General features: G+C 40.4%; 1 protein-coding gene across 3 annotated transcripts in view; it reads left to right on the top strand.

Annotated features, from left to right (window-relative positions):
* The window catches only part of SVEP1 (sushi, von Willebrand factor type A, EGF and pentraxin domain containing 1), a 202,198-nt gene that overhangs the window by 159,881 nt on the left and 24,595 nt on the right, over positions 1 to 17,722 (top strand). For all 3 annotated transcript variants that reach the window (XM_003122075.6, XM_084991626.1, XM_084991634.1), the window contains 5 exons: positions 4,724 to 5,396; positions 7,304 to 10,095; positions 12,702 to 12,927; positions 14,872 to 15,027; positions 17,601 to 17,664. In XM_003122075.6, the coding sequence (XP_003122123.3) occupies positions 4,724 to 5,396; positions 7,304 to 10,095; positions 12,702 to 12,927; positions 14,872 to 15,027; positions 17,601 to 17,664 (3,911 nt within the window). The remainder of the gene's footprint in view (positions 1 to 4,723; positions 5,397 to 7,303; positions 10,096 to 12,701; positions 12,928 to 14,871; positions 15,028 to 17,600; positions 17,665 to 17,722) is intronic.

The following is a 17,722-nucleotide window of genomic DNA, read 5'->3' as shown; positions in this document are numbered from 1 at the left end:
TCCCTTTTGAGTCTTCTCAAATACAGACTTGTAAATGCAGTAGCTGGAGTTACCTGGTGACCTAGCAGTTAAGGATCCAGCATTGACACTGCTATGGCTCATATCACTGCTATGGTACCTGGGAACTTCTGCATGCCGCATGGGTAGCCAAAAATAAACAAATAAATTAATGTAGTTATTGGCTCTGCTAAGATAACATTGTTTATAATCTTTTCCAATTCAAAACAATTAATCACTGATACAGATTTATGCTTTCTATTGCTCTTATTAAATTTCAGCTCTTTAAATATCCAGCGTGCTGCCCTTGTAAGTGGTTTTTTTCAAAAGAGCTAATAGCCCACGCAGGAGCCTTCTCATAAAGCTTCCCAGGCCCATGAATCAAATCTCTGAAAATTGAATCTGAAGATTACTCCACCCATTTTCAAAGGATTTTCATTATTATTCCAGAAATACAATAATATGTTACAGTCAGTTCACCTTAAGATGTGTCCTTCTGTCACATAACTGTAATATTGATGGAAGATTTTTCCTTGGAATTATGTAGTAAAACAATTTATTTTATAATATGTATGGCTTGATTTAAAATAATAATGCAAAAGGTGTCTCCCATGTCTCTTGAGTAATAGAAAATGTCACACAGAATAAAATTAAATGTTTCAGGTTTTTTATTAAAATGTACTTGATTTGCAATATTGTGCTAATTTTAATGTTTTAGATTTGTACCAATTCCAGTTTTTCCTGTTTTGGCAGCCAACATTTATAGGCTATATCTTATCTGTAAAAACTTTGTCATTTTTAAATGATTCTTTTACATAAGCAGGTGAAATATGTCCTCCAGAAATCTTAATGCTCGTTTAGATTTCTGACATAATGAAATGGTGCAGCAGTTTGATCAGAGATCAGTTATAGTTCTATCTAGGCAATAACTACAAATTAATTCCTCTTTTTTTGTCCTTCAGAAAATACATCCTTCTTTAGCATCTTAAAAGACTAACCCAGGTATTTCAGAAGATATTTATTTTTACTAACACCCTGCCCCCATCTTCACCAACTATGTCATCTAGTCTAAAGCACTGGCTTTATTTCTACCTTTTGAAGCCACTCAGTGTAAATTTATCTGCTCTTCTGAAATACCAGCTGTTCAATTATTGAGAGCTTGGTCCCCAGGTTTTCCTACAAATGGATCATTAGAGCCAATTGAGAGATTTCGTAAGGGCCCAGCCCCTTCATCTCTTTCTATGACTAAAAAATAATCTTATACGCTGGTTAGAAGACCAGGCTTATAGCTTTGGAAGTGAAGGTGTAGGGAGATGGACATTTCAGCCATCTCAATCTCAAATCCGCCTTTCTCATTCTCATAAATGGACATGATTCCAAGTGTGTTACTCTCCTCTGATCCTATTCCAGTAGATCCATAGCCCTTTTTGAATGTGATACCCAGAGCAGAATGTACACTGACATAGCAAATCAGGATATAACTACAATAAAGATAAAAACACCAAATCTAGGGGCTGACACATGGTTCTTAAAAGATAAGTATTTATTTCAGTGCTGTTCTTCTCTTTCTAGATAACTGAGCTCCTAGGAATGCAATAACCCTTTGAAAGATGTCAGCATTGACTCATTTCATCTCATTTGATGAAACTCTGGTGTCGTTCCCATTGGCTGCCACTAAGCCAGATTTCCCTTTGTGCAATTTTTCTTTATTATCCCTATTCAGGACCTCCCATTTTATCCTTGTTAACTATTATCTGGTAAGATTAGAAGCATAAACTGGCCTATAAAAACTCTTATCCTTCATCCTACAGTGATGTGTTGCTTACAAACTGGTGGACCTTTGGGCTAAGGACAGAATTTTGTGACATTCACAAGATAAAAAATGCCCAACTAGCTTACTTCTATTAACCAATAGAAGTCTCTCTGGGTCATCCAGGTAATAAGCCACTTACATATCATCCTGTTCTAGTGACATTTTTTTTTCTGCTGAAATCTTATGAGAGTCCTTATCAAAAAAATTGTCAAATTGAACCATTTGCAGTTCATCTGTGCCTGGCCCCTCTTCACGCATTAGCCATCACAACCCGTCAAAAACACACAAGATTGCAGTGACCACTGCTTCCTTTTCCAGATGTTCCTAGGCCATTCCTAACTGTACGTCCCCAGAAGGCTCCCGCTGTATCACACCCCCATTTCTTTGCTCCTGTTACTTTTCTGTCTGAAGTGATTCCTTTTCTACTTTGCTCACGACTCCCCTCAGAAGCTCCTTCGTCTGGGACACAGATGTGTCCACAAGGCCCTGGCTAGTGACCACTAAGAAAAGGACTCTAGCACATAGCACGGCCTAATTGTCAAATGAAGGACCAAATGTTGATGGAGAGTCATAAAGAAAAGCCCAGCTCTCAGGTCAGAGAAAGGGATCATGTAGGCGCTAAGAAAGTATGGGCAGTATCAAAAATGCATTCTTTGAATTCATTTATTCAAAATACATGTATTTAGTGGTAATCTTCCACGACCTTACAGCAAAGCTTTTTGCTATGATTTTCCATGAGGGAGGAGGCATTGATGGCAATTTTCCAGCAGGTCAGAAGCCTAACAAAGTGCTGCCAGATTACAAAACACAGTTTTTTTGTGCCCTCTAAAGTGAGGAATAAGGAAGGTTGTGGAGGCAGAGGCTTCTGCCTCAAAGTGGCTAGTCCCTTGACATAAGGGAAGCACATATAGATGGCACAATGGATCTTCATAAATCAGGGATGTCTCAGGTGATGTCTATGAACTTCAGCCAGTGAAACAGAATAGCAACATCAAGGGACCCATGAACTTAATGATTCATGGTTCAAAGTGTGCAGAGGATATAAATTGTGCTATAAAAATATGAAACATCAAGAGTCTTTACAAGAGTCCCCATCATGGCTCAGCAGAAGCAAATGTGACTAGTATCTATGAGGACACAGGTTTGATCCCTGGCCTTGCTCAGTGGGTTAAGGATCTGGAGTTACCGTGAGCTGTGGTGTAGGTCACAGATGCAGCTCAGATCTGAAGTTGTTACATGATTATAAAGTAGTTAGGCCCACAGGTACAGCTCTGATTAGACCCCAGCCCAGGAACCTCCATGTGCCAAAGGTACAGCCATTTAAAAAAAAAAAGTCTTTATAAATGGTGCACATTCTGTACAGGAATAGCAAATCTAGGCACTCAGAACTGGGACAGTGGGTTTTTAATAATAAAAGGATACTGTTAACTTGCTGTCTTTGTATATCTTCCCAGATCCTTTAAGACAGAAGCCCACCCAAAAATTTGTCAAGTTCAGATTCTCATCCGAAGAGCTGAGCTTATACATGACAGTGAACTCTAGCAGACCCTAACTGGAGATGGTGCTCAGCTATTGGGGGCAGCTATGAGTGCTCACTTCAAGACCACTTCTATCCATAGCACAATAAATAACTGTAGGTAGAACAGATACACACATCTCTGATGATGCTCTATATTCCCCCCCCTTATCTCTCTATTTCCTATAGGTGTCATAAATCTTTCCAGTGAAGGTAAAGGAATTCCAGCCTGTAATAGCTGATTCCTTATGGAAACTAAAAGGGACTTCCAGAGAAATGTTTGCTAACTGATGATTTGAGAATCTTTGCTGAAGGGCGGGTCAAATCATTTGTACTAGTGACACTGTCATATGGTGTCCACAAGATACCCACCAATTGTGACCTAACCTACCTCATTTTAACAAGAGAGAGGGAGATGGAGCAGCATCATGGAAACGAAAATAGTGTTGGAATCCAGTAAACCAAATTCAGATCTTAACTCTGCTGCTTGTACTGTGTGACTTTTGACAGATTTCTTGGCCATTCATTCATCTGTAAAATGAAGCAATTAATAGTTCTAGGCAGAGTTAAATTGATGCCAAATTATTTTTAGTCTCCTTCCCCTTCATTAATATCAGAATGATGAGCTGATCAGATGGTAGACATTCCTAAACCTCTGTCCTCTTTCTCTTCCAAAAAAAAAAAAGAATGAAAATAAGAATGACTCAAATGTAATTATTCTACTACTGCATGTCCAGATATTTGTTCAGCTTTGTTGAATGAGCACTGGAGCTTAATTGAAGATTTTTGTAAGTCATCGATCTATGATCATGTATGGGAAAATACCTCGTGCATAGAGAAAGTGAAATTAAGCAAAATTTATTCATGCTCGTTGAATTGCAGAGCCATATGGAGACACTGCATTTAACAGTGATCACATAGCTAACGGTTTTGTGAAATATTGGAGAATGAAATTATAGTGACTGGTTTAAAGTTCACTGAGTTTAAGAATATGGAAAACTAAGAGTTATATGTTGGCTACCTAGGGTTCATCAGAGCTTTAGTTTCAAAGATTAGTTATCAAATCAAACAACTGAAACCACCTGTAGATAAAGTTCCAACTCTGAATTGAGTCAAACAGGACCATAGCTTATTCCTCATTTTTATTTTTAAAGATATGTGTAGCAGTTAGTTTCTTAAATAGCAAAAATATTAAAGCTACTTCCTTTTCCAAACAAGCCCTAATATTGGTATAAGATGTGTATCTTAGATGAAGGCCATTAAGCTCAATGTTCAAATAGTAAATATTGTTTTAAAGAACATAGAATAAAAGTAAAGTCATTGTTGAAAAGATAAATAAAAACAATGAGAAAATGCAAATATTCTTAGTTATTGTTCCTTTCTCCCCAACCTCATAGCTATACCCTGGCTGGTCCTGACACCATTGAGTGCCTGGCCAGTGGCAAGTGGAGTGAAAGTGACCAGCAGTGTCTGGCAGTCTCCTGTGATGAGCCCCCCGTCGTGGAACACGCCTCTCCAGAGACCGCCCATCGGTTATTTGGAGACATTGCATTCTATTATTGCTCAGATGGCTACAGCCTGGCAGACAACTCCCAGCTCCTCTGCAATGCCCAGGGCCAGTGGGTTCCCCCAGAAGGTCAGACCATGCCCCATTGTATAGCTCATTTTTGTGAAAAACCTCCCACGGTTTCCTATGGCATCTTGGAATCTTTGAGCAAAGCAAAATTTGCAGCAGGCTCCATTGTGAGCTTCAAATGCATGGAGGGTTTCGTACTAAATACCTCTGCAAAGATTGAATGTATGCGAGGTGGGCAGTGGAACCCTTCCCCCATGTCCATCCAGTGCATCCCCGTGCGCTGTGGAGAGCCTCCAAGCATCCTGAATGGCTACGCAATTGGATCTAACTACAGTTTTGGAGCCATAGTGGCTTATAGCTGCAACAGGGGGTTCTACATCAAAGGGGAGAAGAAGAGTGCCTGTGAAGCCACAGGACAGTGGAGCAGCCCCATACCCACGTGCCACCCTGTATCTTGCAGTGAACCACCGAAGGTTGAGAATGGCTTTCTGGAGGTAAGGGACTGATTCACAAGAGTCCATGGCTTTTGTCCATGGGTCAGCCCATTGTGGCTTATTCTGAAGTGGGGGTGTGAACAGATTAATTGTTGAGTAACAGAAGTGGCTCAGTCTATAGGTAAAAAATATTGGAAATAATTTGGTAGAGGTTATGAATCCTCTTAATCTATAGCTTTCTACTGTTTACTAGCATACAGACACTTGAAACACTTTGTAGCCATATCTTAGCCATCACTATGAAGTTAGAATAAAACAGTTTCAAGGAAATAGTATTTTGCTTTATAGAAGTTATTCCAAGATGGATGTATCATTTATTTTTATAGAAATCAAGGTCTAATTGGAACCTAGAGAAATCTGTTTTTTCTATTTTTTAGACAAATGATGGGGTAAACCACCCGACAAGGCAGTTCTGGCAGTTTTCTTTTAGCAAACCTAAGGGTAATTTCATTAGAACCAAGGTTTATAGCTGATTCACACATATCTCTCTTTCACACTGATATGTGTCTTCTCATTAAATCTATCAAGAAAACAGGCATAAGATTCTATTCCCCCAAATCAAGAGCTTTTTTTTTTTTTTTTTTTGTCTTTTTAGGAACACACCAGCAACCTATGGAAGTTCCCAGGCTAGGAGTCGAATCAGAACTGCAGCTGCTGGCCTAGGCAGTAATGCCAGATCCAAGCCATGTTTGTGACCTACACCACAACTCACAGCAATGGCAGACCCTTTAGCCCACTGAGTGAGGCAAGATAGACCCTAGTTGCGTTCGTTACTGCTGAGCCACAGTGGGAACTCCAAGAGCAATCAGAGCAGACCGTGTTCTAATTAAAGATTTTTTAAAACCCATACATAGAGAGTGCCTTTTCACCTTTATATTCTAAAACAGTAAAAGCCTTTTATTTATGACCTTTGCTCAGATGTATGAGCTTCCCACTGGAAGAGAGTATCCAAGTATATATAAGGAGGCTTTCTTCACTTATTCACTTAACAGATATTTCTGGAGCTCCTACTAAGTGCCAGATAAGCACAGGACATCTAGTGTTTAGTAACACAGATGAGGTCTATGATGGCATAATGTTTATGTGCATATGGGGGTACCCAAGAAGTAAAGGAGTAAACCAAACAAATAACTAAGTGGGAGGGAGAATAAGAATCATAACTGGCCAACTACCAAGCCATTTACTGCCTCACGGAAGCTAGGCATTACCATTCTCACCAACAAAAGAACCAGTGTGATCACTTTAATGTTTTCACAACTAATTCATCTTTCTATTGCCAAAAATGACCTCTTACTATATTGTACACTTATATATTTGTTGAAACCATGAATATTAAAATTTCTGTTTAAAAGATAAAATATTAATTTTGATTTTCCACTCTTATGGTAGGGATCTTTAAAAGTACTTTAAGAAGGAACACAAAACTCCGACAGTCGTCTTAAGACCATATCCATTAAAAAAAAACTTGGTACTTTATTATCTCACCACATTTAAAAAAAAATGTAGTGTATATATAAGTATGTTTCCTTTTCTGTGGTTAAAACAAAAACCATAGCATTGCTTTGGTCGGCAAGCTTTTTTTGAGTATACCGAGTAATTTATAATTTTTGGTATTGCTCCATCAATTCATCAGTCAATTTAGAAACTATTGATCTTTTATTTATTATGGGCTCAGCGCTGTGGTAAACATTTCTACAGTAGGGATTATCTAACTTGGGCTCCTACCATCCTTTTCCTTTATTTAAAATAAAGAAATAAAATGGATCTGTTGGAAAAAATGGAAGTCCTCATTTGCTTATGTTTTAACATAGGCATTTTAGTTTAGCTTTCTTTTAACTATGATTGATTTTATTTTGCTATGTTATCTGTCGTATAAATTGTACTTCATTGTTTTCTCCGTTATCCAGCATACAACCGGCAGGACCTTTGAGAGTGAAGTGAGATACCGGTGTAACCCTGGGTATAAGTCAGTTGGAAGTCCTGTATTTGTCTGCCAAGCCAATCGCCACTGGCACAGTGAATCCCCTCTGTCCTGCATCCCTCTCAACTGTGGAAAGCCTCCCCCGATCCAGAATGGTTACATGAAAGGAGAAAATTTTGAAGTAGGGTCCAAGGTTCAGTTTTTCTGTAATGAGGGTTATGAGCTTATTGGTGATCATTCTTGGACATGCCTGAAATCTGGCAAATGGAGTAAGAAGCCGAACCAAAAGTGCATGCCCACCAAGTGCCCAGAGCCCCCTCTCTTGGAAAACCAGCTTGTACTGAAGGAGCTGACCACAGATGTGGGAGTGGTGACATTTTCCTGTAAAGAAGGGCATGCCCTCCAGGGCCCGTCTGTCCTGAAATGCTTGCCATCCCAGCAATGGAATGATTCCTTTCCTGTCTGTAAGATGGTTCTTTGCCTCCCACCTCCCCTGATTTCTTTTGGTGTCCCTGCTCCTTCTTCTGCTCTTCATTTTGGAAGTACTGTCAAGTATTCTTGCGTGGATGGGTTTTTCCTAAGAGGAGATCCTACCACCTTCTGCCAAGCTGATGGGACCTGGAGCTCTCCACTGCCAGAATGTGTTCCAGTAGAATGCCCCCACCCCGAGGAAATCCTCAATGGCATCATTGATGTGCAAGGTCTTGCCTATCTGAGCACAGCTCTCTATACCTGCAAGCCAGGCTTTGAGTTGGTGGGAAATACTACCACTCTTTGTGGAGAAGACGGTCACTGGCTGGGGAAAAAACCAACCTGTAAACCTATTGAGTGCTCCAAACCCAAGGAGATTTCGAATGGCAAGTTCTCTTACACAAACCTACACTATGGGCAAACCATTACGTACTCTTGTGACCGAGGCTTCAGACTTGAGGGCCCCAAAGCCTTGACTTGTTTAGAGACAGGTGATTGGGATGTGGATGTCCCATCTTGCAGTGCCATCCACTGTGATCCCCCACAGCCCATTGAAAATGGGTTCGTAGAAGGTGCAGATTATAGCTATGGTGCCATGATCATCTACAGCTGCTTCCCTGGGTTCCAGGTCGCTGGTCATGCCATGCAGACCTGTGAAGAATCGGGCTGGTCGAGCTCCATCCCCACCTGTGTACCCGTAGACTGTGGTCTCCCTCCTCACATTGATTTTGGAGACTGTAATAAAGTCAAAGATGGTCAGGGGTATTTTACCCAAGAAGAAGACATGATGGAAGTTCCATATCTGACTCCTCACCCTCCTCATCATCTGGAAACAGTGGGTAAAACCTGGGAAAACACAAAGGGGTCTGTTGCTACACATTCAGCCAAATTTCTATACAACACCATGGTTTTGTACACCTGTCATCCAGGATACGAACTTTTGGGGAACCCTGTGCTGATCTGCCAGGAAGACGGAACTTGGAATGGCAGTGCTCCATCCTGCATTTCAATTGAATGTAACCTCCCTGCTGCCCCCGAACATGGCTCTTTGCATTTTACGGAGACTACCATGGGCAGCGCTGTGCAGTATAGCTGCAAACTGGGATACACTTTGGTGGGTTCTGACCTAAGACTTTGTCTGCAGAATAGAGAATGGAGTGGCACTTCTCCACACTGTGAGGCCATATCATGCCAAAAACCAAATCCAATTTTGAATGGCTCCATCAAAGGAAGCAACTACACGTACCTGAGTGTGTTGTACTACGAGTGTAATCCTGGGTATGTGCTGAATGGCACTGAGAGGAGAACGTGCCAAGAAAATGAGAATTGGGATGGGAAAGAGCCAGTTTGTATTCCTGTGGACTGTGGTTCACCCCCAGTCTTAGCCAATGGCCAGGTGAAAGGAAGTGAGTATACATTCCAAAAAGAGGTTGAGTACATTTGCAATGTGGGGTTCCTGTTGGAGGGAGCCAGCAGTCGGCTTTGTCTTGCTGATGGAAGTTGGAGCGGAACCACTCCCATGTGTGTGCCTGTCAGGTGTGCCCCACCACCACAGGTGGCAAATGGGGTGATGGATGGCCTGGACTATGGCTTTGGGAAGGAGGTGGAGTTTCGCTGTCAGGAGGGCTACATGTTGCACGGTGCCCCCAAACTCACCTGTCAGTCAGATGGTAACTGGGATGCCCAGTTTCCTCTCTGTAAACCAGTCAGCTGTGGGCCTCCTGAAGATCTACCCCATGGCTTTCCTAATGGTTTTTCCTTTTATCATGGGGGGCATATACAGTATCAGTGTTTTCCCGGATACAAGCTCCATGGAAGTCCTTCCAGAAGGTGTCTCTCCAATAACTCCTGGAGTGGCAGCCCACCTTCCTGCCTGCCTTGCAGGTGTTCCACACCAGTAATTCAAAATGGAGCCATCAACGGGACAGATTTTGGTTGTGGAAAGGCAGCTCGGATTCGGTGCTTCAAAGGCTTCCAGCTCCTGGGACTTTCAGAAATCACCTGTGAAGCCAATGGCCAGTGGAGCACTAGCTTCCCAAGCTGTGAACACACTTTTTGCGGTTCCCCCCCAGTGATACCAAATGCATTCGTCAGTGAGAGTGGTTCTTCGCAGGAAAATGTGATAACTTACAACTGCAGGTCCGGGTATGTAATGCAAGGCAGTTCAGATCTGACTTGTACAGAGAAAGGGACATGGAGCCAGCCTTATCCAGTCTGCGAGCCCCTGTCCTGTGGACCCCCACCATCTGTTCCCAATGCCGTGGCCACTGGAGAGGCACACACCTATGAAAGTAAAGTGAGACTCAGGTAAGACCACGGTTTTAGAGTCTCTGAGGGGCACAGGCAGGAGGGTTATGAAATGAAAAGGGATAGGTCCACACGTTAGCTAATTGGGAAGAAAACGCCATCTCTGGACTGCTTTCCCAAAACTGAAGCTTTTAACACTCGGCTTTATTCTACCCATAATTATGCATAAATCCATTGGCTTATAAAAATAAACTTCTACATTTTCAGATTGTAGTTCCTAATATAATTATTATTATATCCTGTTGAGCTTCATGGAACAGCAAGATCCTTTAGCTGTAATATCCCTTAAATCACCAGCTCTTTTTTAAATGTTATGCTAAAAAATTTCTGAGGTATCGCCTAATGATTATATTCATATATGTAAATGTTGGGGAAATAAGGCAAAATCTGAGACTTCAGGTCAAAAAAATCACATACTTTCATTGGTCAACATAAATGCTGAACAAACTAAGCATTTAATGCATACCTGGTGATTTTTGCTGAAAAGTTCCCCATCTAAAATGTGATAGTTAAAAAAGATGAGATGGAGTTCCCGTTGTGGCACAGTGGTTAACGAATCTGACTAGGAACCATGAGGTTGCAGGTTCAATCCCTGCCCTTGCTCAGTGGATTAACGATCTGGCGTTGCCATGAGCTGTGGTGTAGGTCGCAGAAGCAGCTCGGATCCTGCGTTGCTGTGGCTCTGGCGTAGGCTGGCAGCTACAGCTCCAATTCGACCCCTAGCCTGGGAACCTCCATATGCCGCGAGAGCGGCCCAAGAAAATGGCAAAAAGACAAAAAAAAAAAAAAAAGATGAGAAAATGTGGAATGAATTTATAAATTAGATTTTTATTAGAATAAATGCCCATAATGTACAAATACATTTCAACCATCTGAATCAATTTATATTTTATTGATATCTTTGAAGGAATTATGGATTATCCTTCATATATGGGCTTCTTAGATTTTGTTTATAATTCAGTAACTCTTCTTCACCTGGTCTGTTGTACACATTTTCTCTTAAGTACAGTAAGAAATAGACCCAGGGCTTATCAGACACAACTTAGAATAGATTTACAAGGAGATCCTGCTGAATAGCATTGAGAACTATGTCTAGATACTCATGTTGCAACAGAACAAAGGGTGGGGGAAAAAATGTAATTGTAATGTATACATGTAGGGATAACCTGACCCCCTTGCTGTACAGTGGGAAAAAAAAATAAAAAAAAAAGAAAAGAAAGAAATAGACCCAGGGGAGGATTGTCAATGATATAGAAGCTAATGATTAGTGGATTATGCACCAAGAAGAAAAGCAAAAATTATTCCTTGCTTTTGAAATACATTTTCAGTTTTCTTTTTGGATGTTGATGTTATTAGATATCTTGAGAAGTCACAATACGGCCTGCTTCATAAGACTCCTCTGTTATTCCTTGTGTGTTGATTATCTTCAGATCGCCACTTATGAGTAAACAGATCTCTTTGCAAGTTTGTGAAACTTGCACCTCCTACCTAGCCTGGTAGTGTGTGAAATTTTAAAAATATATCCACCTAATAAGTCTCTGTTAATTAAACAGTTTAATTTAAAAAGCAGGAGTTTCCATCTTGGTGCAGCAGAAACAAATCTGACTAGTATCCATGAGGACTCAGGTTCGATCCCTGGCATCCCTCAGTGGGTTAAGCATCCGATGTTGCCGTGAGCTGTAGTATAGGTTGCAGATGCAGCTTGGATCTTGTGTTGCTCTGGCTGTGGTGTAGGCCAGCAGCTACAGCTCCGATTCAACCGCTAGCTTGGGAACTTCTGTATACCACAGGCACAGCCCTAAAAAGCAAAAACAAATAAAAAGCAGCATAGTATAGGGGTGAAAGCACGGACTGTAGTGCCAGATTCCCTAGGTAGGAATCTCAGCACTGTTGCTTCCCTGGGGAAGTTACTTAATCTCTCTGGTGTCTGTTTCATCGTCTGCAAAATGGGAATAAAGATAATAATCACACCTATTGATAGAGTTGACATGAGAATTAAATGAGTTAATGTTTGTAGAGCAATTAGAATAGTGACTAGCATTTAATAAGTGCTCTGTAAACATCTGCCGAATGAATAAATGCAAATTTTAAAAATAATAGAGGGTTTAGGGCCAGTTTGACCTGAGTTTGAACCCTCGTACTACTGGAACACGATATCTACTAAACAAGATGAAAAGAAGTACCCTATGTGAAAGGCTTAGAATAGTGCTTGGCACAAAGTAGATTCCCAGTAAATATTAATTGTGTTATATTCTTATTAGTATCTGAGCCTGTTTTGGACTTGGTCTAGAATTTCTTGAACTGTTAGATATTTGGGGAATAAAAATGAATTTGACAGTGATACCCAGAACAAAGGGAAATCATGTCAACAATGTGTGAAGCACCTTTAGACTTGGATAATCCTGAATGGAGAACTAAGGATTGATCCAGTTATCATTGTATCTCCCTAGTTTTACGTGGTGACTCCATCCCTCTGACATTTGGGTTGGTTTTAATATATCACAGAAAATGTCTACTGAACTTTATAACAGTTTCTTGAGTCTGAGAATAACTCACCAACTCTATTGCACTCCCCTTAAGGCACTCGTTTTGCTTCCCCATTGCAGGTGTCTGGAAGGTTATATGATGGATACAGATATAGATACATTCACCTGTCAGAAAGATGGCCATTGGTTCCCTGAGAGAATCTCCTGCAGCCCTAAAAAATGTCCTCTGCCAGCAAACCTAACACATATAATTGTTCATGGGGATGATTTCAGTGTAAATAAGCAAGTTTCTGTGTCATGTGCAGAAGGGTATACCTATGAGGGAGTTAATATATCAACCTGTCAGGTAAGATGCCTTGTCTTAATTAGAACATGTAGATGTAACTCATTTATGTATATTACACTGTGTGTGTGTGCGTGCGGATATATATGTAAGTGTATGCTATACCGTATATGTGAGTGTTTGTGGGTATATATCTAAGTGCGTATTATACTATATGTGTATGTATATATGTAAGTGTATATTATACTGTGTGTGGATATATATGTAAGTGTATATTATGTTACATATGTATGTGTGTGTGTATATATATAAGTGTATACTATATCATGTATATGTATGTGGATATACATGTAAGTGTATATTATATTTCATGTGTGTGTGAAAATATATGTAAGGGTATATTATACTACGTGTGTGTGTGGATACATGTGTAAGTGTATATTATACCATATGTGTGTAAGTGGGTGGATACAGATATACATATAGATATAGATATAGCCGTACAAGCAATATCTTGCTGTCCTGAAAAGAGAAAATGCCTCAAGTTTCCAATCATGTCAAATAATTTGCAAAATTTTTTGGTAGAAATATAAAAATATATCTTTCCTTCCAATATTCCCATTTTTAAAAATAAGAAAGTGCCAAGGGTAAATACAAAGTGCCAAAGGAAGATGAAATGTTAAAATATAACAAGAGATCCATGACAAGTTAATCATGCATAGACACTCTGTGTAGAAATGAGCCCTGACTGTTACCAATTATGCTTCCAGTTTTAGTAGAAAGTAGCAGAAATGTAAATTGGAATAGAATTCTACCTCTACTTCCTACATGTGTCACTTTAATAAAGTTACTTAAAATTTCTGAGTTCCTATTAGTGTGGTATTAGTATAAAATTTGCTATAAGGGAAAATGAATGGAATGAAAGAAATCAGTCAAAAGTAGATCCTGATAAAGGATTCATCACAAGATAGTGAAGAAAGGAATCATTAATAAAGAAATCATGCTGGGAGTTCCCACTGTGGTGCAGTGAGTGAAGAATCCAGCTGCAGTGGCTCAGGTTGCTACTCAGGTTCCAGGGATGTGGATTCGATCCCTGGCCTGGGAACTTCCATATGTCACAGATGCAGCCATAAAATTAAAAAAAAAAAATCATGCTGATACAATGACTTAACTACTAGGGGAAAAATTAATATATGCCAAAATAAGCTTCAGATATATCAAAAGAAAACAATTCTATGTAGCTTTTAAAAGTTAGTAGTAATACCCTGGCCTCACTCAGTGGGTTAAGGATTGGGTGTTGCAGTGAGCTGTGGTGTAGGTTGCAGACACGGCTCGGATCTGATATTGCTGTGGCTGTGATGTAGGCTGGCAGCTGTAGCTCCAGTTCGACCCCTAGCCTGGGAACCTCCATATATCATGGGTGCAGCCCCCCTCCAAAAAAAATGTTGGTTATAATTGTGGAGGCAGGAAAATGAAGTGTGTGTGTGTCTGTGTGTCTTTTTCAACTATGTGACTTACAATGTACGATAGAGTATTTTCAAGTATTCATGCTGGAATGGAGAAAAAAGCTAGCCATCTTTTTAAATTTGGGTCATTTACCTAAAAGTTGCTGTTTCTCATAAATTTTAGACTGAAATGTAGAATTATGTAAGAAGGATGTATTAGTATAAATCATGGAATATTTGTATCAACCATCCAGTGTTTATGCATCATAATGAAAACATACTTCTTGGTGTTCTTGATTTTTTTTTAAAGGATTCCCTTGGCAAGAAAATGCTTGTTTTTTTGAGTTTGACATATCTAAAGTTGTTTAGTGATGCCTATTAAAGCCATCTAATAATCAATGTGTCTTTTTTAAGGCCAAAGATAAAAATCAGCAGAAGTAGGACCAAAGTATCCATCCTTTATCTATCTTATTAGGGATTACCTTATAATATGGCTAATATTTGCAGACTTCTTCATTCAGAAGTACTAATTCCTAAATGTAACTTACAACTTGTTGTTTAGCTGGATGGCACCTGGGAGCCACTATTTTCTGATGAATCCTGCAGTCCAGTTTCTTGTGGGAAACCTGAAAGTCCAGAACATGGGTTTGTGTTTGGCAGTGAATACAGCTTTGAAAGCACAATTGTTTATCACTGTGAAACTGGCTATGAACTAGAGGTAAGCAAACAAATTATTCAACTAGAGTTCATTTGTTTTTGCAATATACTTAGGTATATGTTTAGTATTGTACCATTTTGTTTCATTGATTTTGGTCCTAAAAGATTTTTTCTTTGTTACTTTTTTCTTTGTTACTTCTTTTTTCTTTGTTACCTTATATCTAAGATACACACACACATAAAACACATATATATAATACTTCGTACATATATAATGCACACACACATACAGAACACTTTATAGATGTATATAACACTTTATAGGAAATATTTTAAATGACTTATAATTTTAAAAAGCAAAAAAGTCTCAAATTTAAAAATTAAAGCCATGAAAATAAGAGGAAGTTTGTATACCAGCCACAAGACTGGTACTCTGATCTCAGTTGGTCATTTAAACCTGTGTTTTGGCCTCCTGTTAATCATACTGTGCAACAGGACAGTCCATCTGTCACTATGGGGAGGTGACCATAGGGATTTGGGTGTGCAGAGCTAGGATTTCCTCAAGCAATGGGCTCAAATAACTTAGAGGGGTTTTGATTGAGATGCCAGGGTCCCACATGGCAGGTGTGGCCTGAAAACTCCTCAGAGCAGTTCTTTTTTTTTTTTTTTTGTCCTTTTTAGGGCAACATCCATGGCACATGGAGGTTCCCAGGCTAGGGGGGGTCCAGTCTGAGCTGTAGCCACTGGCCTATGCCAGAGCCACAGCAACGCGGGATCCGAGCCACGTCTTCGATCTACACCACAGCTCACAGCAATGCCAGATCGTTAACCCACTGAACAAGGCCAGGGATCGAACCCACAAGTTCCTAATGAGATTTGTTTCCACGGCGCCTTGAAGGGAACTCCTCAGAGCAGTTCTAACCATAAATCAAGTTAGGTCTCAAGAGCACACCTGCTTTGTAATATTAAAATCCTATCTACAAAACAGAAACAGATCAAGGACATGAAGAGCGGACCTGTGGTTGGTTGTCAGGGGGAGGAGGGAGGAAGTGGGTTGGGTGGGAGTTTGGGGTGGGTAGATACAAACTATTACATTTGGAATAGATGAGCAATGAGGTCCCACTCTACAGCACAGGGAACTATATCCAGTCTCTTGGGGTAGAACATGATGGAACATAGTATGAGAAAAAGAATGTGTATATAGGAGTTCCCCTTGTGGCTCAGTGGAAATAAACCCAACTAATATCCATGAGGGTTTGATCCCTGGCCTCGCTCAGAGGGTTAGGAATCTGGCGTTGCCATGAGCTGTGGTGTAGGTTGCAGACTCTGCTTGGATCCCACATTGCTGTGGCTGTGGTGTAGGCCAGCAGCTGCAGCTCCGAATCAATCCCTGGCCTGGGAACTCTTCCATGTGTCACACCTGTGGCCCTAAAAATATGTATATATATGTATATGTATGACTGGGTCACTTTGCTATACAGCAGAAATTGACACAAAACTGTAAATCGACTATACTCCAATAAAAGAAAAAAGTGGAGTTCCTGTCCTGACTTCACCGGGTTAAGAACACAACTAGTATCTGTGAGGATATGGGTTCAATTCTTGGCCTTGCTCAGTGGATTAAGGATCTGGTGTTGCCGCAAGCTGCAGCATAAGTCACAGGAGTGGCTTGGCATGGCTGTAGCTGTGGCTGTGGCTTAGGCTGGCAGCTCTGATTCAGCCACTGGCCTGGGAACTTCCGCCATAGGTGTGGCCTTAAAAATATATAAAAATCATAATGAGGGGAGATCCCGTCATGGCGCAGCAGAAACAAATCCGACTAGGAACCATGAGGTTTCGGGTTCAATCCCTGGCCTCGCTCAGTGGGTTAAGGATCTAGCGTTGCCATGAGCTGTGGTGTAGGTTGCAGACGCCGCTTGGATCCTGCGTTGCTGTGGCTCTGGTGTAGGCTGGTGGCTGCAGCTCCGATTAGACCCCTAGCCTGGGAACCTCCATATGCCGCAGTTGCGGCCCTAAAAAGACCAAAAAAACAATAATAATAAGAGGGAAAAGAAGGAGGAGGGGGGAAGGAAAGATGGCAGAGAGGGAAGGAAGGAAGGAAGGAAGAAAGATTTCTACTTGAAATATTTAAAATTTTACTTACATGGGGACTTAGTAGGTTAAGCTTATCTTTAATGGATAAGTTTACAGGGTCAAAAATTCAATCCTGATACCAAGAAGATATCTTGACATGTTCAAGGGTATAAAAAAACTAATTTACCTTTACTGTACCTCTCAGGTATTGAAAATTCAGTTCAAAATATTTTTAAAATCCCCTAAGCAAATATACCTCACTGAGACTTCATTCTCCACCCATCTTTCCTATTGATTTTTAACTACTTGATATATAAATGAAAGGGAAACAAAGTCTGTACCTTAATTACACTAGTCCTCCAGAATATGAATTTTGAGGCAATTTGATGAAAACATTTTTGGAAGTCGAAACCTACCTCTAAAACTATATTTATTTACTAAATTCATTTAGCATCATGATGCTGAGAGTTTCAAGTTCACAGCTGAGATGACTCTGCTTACCCTTATTTTTTCATTATAGAAGTAGCATCTTGTCAATGACTTGTTTTCCTTGATCCACAGGGGAGCAGGGAACGGGTCTGTCAGGAGAACGGACAGTGGAGTGGAGGGGTGGCGACGTGCAAAAGTAAGTCAAATGACACTTGATCCCCCACAAATGATGCTAAGGATGCAAAATAACTATA

Source organism: Sus scrofa, chromosome 1, assembly GCF_054392235.1.
Source record: "Sus scrofa isolate SSC_HxYL_T2T_F1_AM1 chromosome 1, Sscrofa_HxYL_maternal_Yorkshire_Landrace_v2.0, whole genome shotgun sequence".
In the NCBI taxonomy this organism is placed as follows: Eukaryota; Metazoa; Chordata; class Mammalia; order Artiodactyla; family Suidae; genus Sus; species Sus scrofa.
Note: the sequence above shows the minus strand (reverse complement) of the source record. Positions and strands in the feature narration are given on the sequence as shown.